The sequence below is a fragment of the Carex rostrata genome, chromosome 10 (assembly GCF_964058835.1).
Source record: "Carex rostrata chromosome 10, lpCarRost1.2, whole genome shotgun sequence".
Taxonomy (NCBI): domain Eukaryota; kingdom Viridiplantae; phylum Streptophyta; class Magnoliopsida; order Poales; family Cyperaceae; genus Carex; species Carex rostrata.
In genome coordinates this window covers 8,190,926-8,197,148 of record NC_135927.1, presented here as the reverse complement: position 1 = coordinate 8,197,148, position 6,223 = coordinate 8,190,926, and the positions used below count along the sequence as shown (strand labels likewise).

General features: G+C 39.4%; 1 protein-coding gene across 1 annotated transcript; it reads right to left on the bottom strand.

Moving 5' to 3' along the window:
* Positions 1-1,958: 1,958 nt before the first annotated feature.
* On the bottom strand, positions 1,959-2,960 carry LOC144560238 (uncharacterized). Its single transcript, XM_078309403.1, has one exon. It carries the CDS (start codon positions 2,958-2,960, stop codon positions 1,959-1,961), a length of 1,002 nt encoding a protein of 333 aa, XP_078165529.1.
* Positions 2,961-6,223: the final 3,263 nt, after the last annotated feature.

The following is a 6,223-nucleotide window of genomic DNA, read 5'->3' as shown; positions in this document are numbered from 1 at the left end:
TTTTCATTTGCATATATCATGAATACACATACCCCTATGCATTAAATCATACCCATGGATATCCCGATCTTTCTAAATCCATTTTTCACAAACAAGTTGCATTTTCAAAAAAATAAATTTAAACCCTAAGTTTTCATTTTCATAAATCTTTATTTCCACAAAGTTTTTCGCCAAAATATGGGGTTATTTCGAATTATTCCAAGGGTATTACTAAAAAATCATTAAAAATTCGCATCAAAATCTCTAATTTCCATCAATCACTCAAATTTATCAAAGGTTTTATTTTTGCCAACTTTTAACACAAAATTTAAACATGATTTTATACTTTATGCATTTTCAAACAATTAAGTCTAATTATGCAAGACTCTATTTTTCATAACCTCGTAAAACATCTTGACAAATTCGCAATTTCAAGCAATTAAGTTCAAAATCACAAATCATATTCATGGTCAAGTAAAAACAAGGTTATAAATTCTAAAAATTTTGAAAAAATAAATCTAAATTTCATGCAATGCAAGATACAATTTCTTCCCATCCCCCAAGCTTAAATTAAGCATTGTCCCCAATGCGTAAAAATAAACTAAAAAGAGAGAAGAAACATAGATTACTCTATTGGCGGAAGGTGGTGGTGGTGCGCCTCAATGCTTTGGTGGAGGATCGGGAGGGCGACCTCCCCCTTGCTCCGTTTTGTTCAACTTCTTCTTCTTGCTCCTGTTTTTGAATATTTCCATCAATTTCATGGATTTTGCTTTTGGGAGCCAAGCTTGTTTCGTCTTGTCGACTTCTCGAGGTTTGTCGGTTTCAGATGTTGTCACCGACTTCTTTTGCACAAATTCTCTATTAACCTGTGAAATTTCTATCATGCAAACTGAATTTTTATTAGGAGGTATCAACGGCTTATGAAAATAAAAATTTTCTTTCTTCTTCCCAACGGAGAAAGAAAGTTCCCCCTCTTTGACTTTGATGTTTGCACCTGCAGTTGCTAAGAAAGCTCGACCTAAGAGAACGGTCGAATGATCATCCATTTCAATGACAACAAAATCGACAGGAATTTTAATCGTACCAATTTTGACAACCACATTTTTCAAAATACCAAGTGGAGATCGTGTCGTCCCATCAGCAAGAGTTACTGTCATATTGGCTGGTTCTAAATTGCTTGACTCAAGTTTGTCATAAACCGATTTAGGCATGAGACTGACACTTGCTCCTAAATCACACATTGCATTTTCAATTCTAGTTGTGTTTATAGAGCAAGGTATTGAGAAACTACCCGGATCTTTCATTTTGGGAGGTAAATCGGTAGAAAAGATTGCGCTACATTTTTCATCTAATATCACATGTTCGCTTTCCTCTATTGTGCGCTTTTTGGTCAAAATTTCTTGTTGGTCCAGTTTATGCTTCACTAACATTTGGGGAAAGGGTACAAACCTGAGTGGAGGAATATACTTAGGAGTTTCAATAGATTTTACCTTGGCCGGGTTGGGGTTACCCGGTTCTTGAGATTGATTTGATGCCGGTGTGTTTGCATTGAGAGGAGCAGAAGGTGGTTGTGTCTCCTTTGGTGGTTGTTGTTGCTCTTCTATGCTCAGCATCTTCGGTTCTTGGTATTCCGTGCCGCTCATCAAGGTTATGGCATTCGCGTACTCCCTCGGGTTGATGTCGGTCTTGCCCGGAAGCGTCCTTTGTTGGCGAGAGGATGAGGATGCTTGTTGTGCTATTTGAGTCTCCAACATCCTCGTTTTCGTATCCATGAACTCAAACTTTTGGTTCAACACCCTAAAGTTTTTCTCAAATTTGGCATTGGTGTTTCTTTGGTAATTGATATACTCGTCTTGTCTGTTAATGCTCTCCTTTTGAGAGAGTACAAGGTCTTCAATCATCGTTTCTAATTTGGAGTTTTAGGAAGGACCTTGGTATGAGTTTTGGTTCGACCGGTATTGGTTAGAATTACCTTGGAATTAGTTGGAGTTGTCATTCTCGGTCTTCCACTTGAAGTTCGGATGGTTCCACCTATTGTTTGGGTTGTAAGAGTTTGTATTGAAATTGTCGGTTTGCCTAACCTTGTTATAGATCGGGTCATTCCTCTTATCTCCTTGGTTATAAAACATGGCGTTCGCTTGTTCTATCTCGTCGCCTTCCATAAGGACTTGGCAATCAGCGGTGATATGAGTCGCCTCTCCACATATGCCGCATGGGGCCCTTTTCGTCACGGATTTGGCATTTTGCATTTGTGCCAGTTGGTGTTGTAAAGCCTCCATTTGTGCTCTCAAGGCGGTAACCTCGTCGACCTTCATGATGCCTGGTGTGGCTTGGGCTCGTCCCCCTCGCTCGGCCGTCCACTCCCTTTGGTTGATCGCCATATCTTCAATCATTGCCATGGCTTGTTCCGGATCCATTCGTGACATGTTTCCCCCTGCAGCTGAATTTAAATGAGTTTTAGTAGCTATTGTGCAACCTCCATAAAAAAATTGAAAAAGTAACCACATGTCAAGGCCATGGTTAGGGCATAAGCGTTGGAGCTCCGCCCATCGATCCCATGTCTCGGTTAGAGACTCCCCCTCGGCTTGCTTGAACGTTGTGATCTTCGTCCGGAAATGTTGGGTTTTGGATGGAGGAAAGTATTTTCCTAAGAATAACTTCTCCATGTCGTTCCATGTTTCGATATGGTCCCGGCTGACGGTTCGTAGCCACGTTCTCGCATTGTCTCGGAGGGACAAGTGGAAGCATTTGAGTTTGAGGTTGTCTAGATCATCCCCTTCTCGAGCGAAAGTGCCACAATGTTCTTCGAAAACCGCCAAATGAGCATGTGGATCTTCATTTAGGGCTCCTCCAAACTGGTTTTGGCCAAGTAGGTGGATGAGAGAGGGCTTGATGTCGCATGGATCTTGGCCATGAGGGATGAAACCGAAGCGAGGGCCTTGTTGACGGCTACGGCCATTTCCGTTGTTGTTGTTTTCCATGATTCGATGTTCTTGGTGCTAATAGAATGCTTCAAAAAGAACCAAGATTAGTTACCAAACAAAAAGAAAATCTGAAATTTATTTCTAAAGTAAAAACTTAGTATTTAACCTATACTCCCCGACAACGGCGCCAAAAACTTGATGCTCGCAAAAGCGTATTCACAAAGTTTCAGTACAATGAGATGTACCTTTTAACCCTAAATACACTTTTTGTTCAAATTGCAAGTATACAATCCTACTTTGTAGTATATTGTCGGGTATCGATCCACAGGGAGTACGTTTAATTACTATGCTAAAACTTTACTAATAAATTTCAGAAAAATATAATAAAGTAAAGTGCAATAAAAGTAAATTGGGGGGGGGGGGGTTTGTTCTAACAATTCCTAAATTTGGGTTCAATACCCGAATAGAGAGTTTTTAAAACAATAAGAGTAAATGAATAAAAGAAAAATTAGATTGCTTTCTAGATGAGAAGATCTAGGGGTCTTTGGTCTACATTCCCTTGCTAACTATATCTATTCGGTATTTGTTTAATTTCATGTATGATTTGATGAGGTTTCTAACCTAATATGTCATTAAGGGTCACTTTCGTGAATTAATAACGTGTCTAAGTAATTCGGACTTCACGGTTAGGTCCTTCACCCTAGCTACTTAGACCATAAGCTCTTGTTAGTCTCTCCTCTCCTCAAATATTGATACTTCACGATTAAGTCCTTCATACCAATACCCGATTCGATTTGAGATGTCCTAATTAGGATTTGCCTTCACGGTTAGGTTCTTCACCAAATTCCTAACCTTAATTTCTATAGTTCCGGTTTAGATTACAAATTGGTTACAATCCTAATCTAAACCTAGGGTATTTGCATTCATAAATGGTACTCTCCTCTCGTCCTAACTTCTTTGGATCCTTTGACAAAGAGATACCAAAGCGGGACTACTGCGATTTCAAGTACTAATTATGTAATTAACACAAATGATAAATCACAGAAATTAACATCAAATCCCATAAAACAATCATAACAAAGACAAATAACCGAATAAGATACAATTAAACAAGTTCATGCATTGACCTAAACCCCTAGAGAGAGAACTACTCCCTCATGGAGAGATCCATTACAAAAATTGGCAAAGTAAGAAGAAATGAAATAAAGGAAGTAATTACACCCCTTGACAAATCAAAAACCTCTATCTTGCCGACTTCTTGCTCAGGAAACCCTTATTCTCCTTGCTTGAAAGCTTTCCTTTTCTCCAGAATTTATTGCTAAGTATTGTGTGTATAGAGAGAGAATGAAATAGGAAGAGATGTGTGTGGAGAGGGAGAGAATGAGATGAGGATGGATGGATGGATGATAAACCCCCCCTTTTTATAGCCAAGGATCATGTTCAATTAAGAGCCTAGGAAGTGGAGTTGGTGGGTGCTATATTTGGATTGTTTCTCCAGGATTGCCTTGTCCACCTTTGGCTGTAAAAACGAGTTCATGATGCGCCAAAAATAGAAACCGTGTTGAAAACGTGTAATTTTGGCTGTCTGCGAGTTTTGTGCGTCCAACTAACTCCAAATTTCCTTTTTTTAGTTTCTCATGTTGTAGATCTTCTTCCTAGCTTTCCAAAAAGTGGTCGCAAGCCTAAATCGGAGTTACGAGTCAAAAGTTATTGCTATTTTAAGATCAGGCTCCAGTTATGCGTTCTGCTACAGTGCGGACCAGGCCACCCGCACTGCTACAGTACCATCCGCACTGGGATCCGCACTGCGTCTTCACCACCCGCACTGCGGATGCATCGAGATCCGCACTAGGCTCGGACTTTTCCTGTGCGACCAGAGTGCGTCTGCATCGAGATCCGTGCGTCTGCACGGATTTTGATGTATAGCTTATAATATCTTTTTAAAATTGGCGCGCATCCAGAAATCCATCTAAGTACTTATTTTGGCCATATCACAAACTGTGTGTCCGCAATGAGCAGTTTCCTTCGGTTTTCTTCATTTTTCTTCATTTCCTACAAATTAAAACCAAACAAACGCAGTAACTTGATCCAAGTTGTATTATATTCACTTTATATTCAAAATACAAGATATTTGGTGTTATTTCGTGATAAAAATCAGATCAAATATGTATATAATTTAGGCCTATCACAACATCTCAGGGAGATGTCAAATATGATTAGTGAGTTGAAGGACGCTGGCCATGTTTTGACTGATGAGCAACAACTTCAAGCAGTGATTCGTTCACTTCCTCATACTTGGGAACACATGAAGGTGAATCTGACCCACAACGAGAGTATTAAAACTCTCAACGATGCAGCAAGGCATCTGGAACTTGAGGAAGATCGTATTGAGGCATCCAAGCCTCAAGAAACTGAATCTGCTGTGCATTTGGCTGGTTCAAGCTCTCATGGAGGGCAAGGCCAGAAGCGTAAGTCAAATTATGGTCAGAAGGGCAAACAAGAGAAAAAGCATAAGGGGCAAGATCGTGGCAAGGGAAAGGCTTCTCAGAATTTTAAGAAGCATAATAAGGCCAAGATCAAGTGTTTCAATTGTGGCAAGAAGGGTCACTATGCTCGTGAATGCAAAGAGCCCCGCAAGGTACAAATTATAGAAAAACTTTCATATTTTTCATATGTTTCCAGTTCTGTTTTTATTGCTGATTCTCATCCTTTGTGGACTGTAGACTCAGGGGCAACAGACCATGTAGCCAAAGACCGTGATTTGTTTGTGGATTTTCGTTGAATTCCGCAAGGTTCAAAATGGCTTTATGTAGGAAACAACTCTCGTGTACCAGTCAAGGGTATAGGCACATTCAAGTTGGATATGCGTGATGGTCGAACCCTCCTCTTACATGATGTTCTCTTTGCACCTGACATTCGACGAAATCTTGTATCTGTAATAGTTCTTCTTAGATTTGGATTTACTTTGAACATGTGTGGTACTAGTATTAAATTGTATCTGGATGATGTGTGTTATGGTTATGGATATGTATCGAATGGTTTATTATTCTGGATGATGTGTGTTATGGTTATGGATATGTATCGAATGGTTTTATTATTCTGGATGTTATTAATGTGATGACTTCTTCTAATACCCATTTTTCTTTATTTACATCATATACTGATGAAAATGTTGATGTGAATGTATGGCATATGAGATTAGGCCATATTGGACAACAACGGATGGATAGATTAGCCAAGGAAGGCATGTTAGGCCAAATTGAAAGGGTTAGTCTACCAACATGTGAAAATTGTTTAAAAGGAAAAATGGCAAGAAAACC

Bases quoted from the DNA above. Each gene is read 5' to 3' on its own strand.
- LOC144560238 (XM_078309403.1), bottom strand. From the start codon at position 2,960: ATGGAAAACAACAACAACGGAAATGGCCGTAGCCGTCAACAAGGCCCT.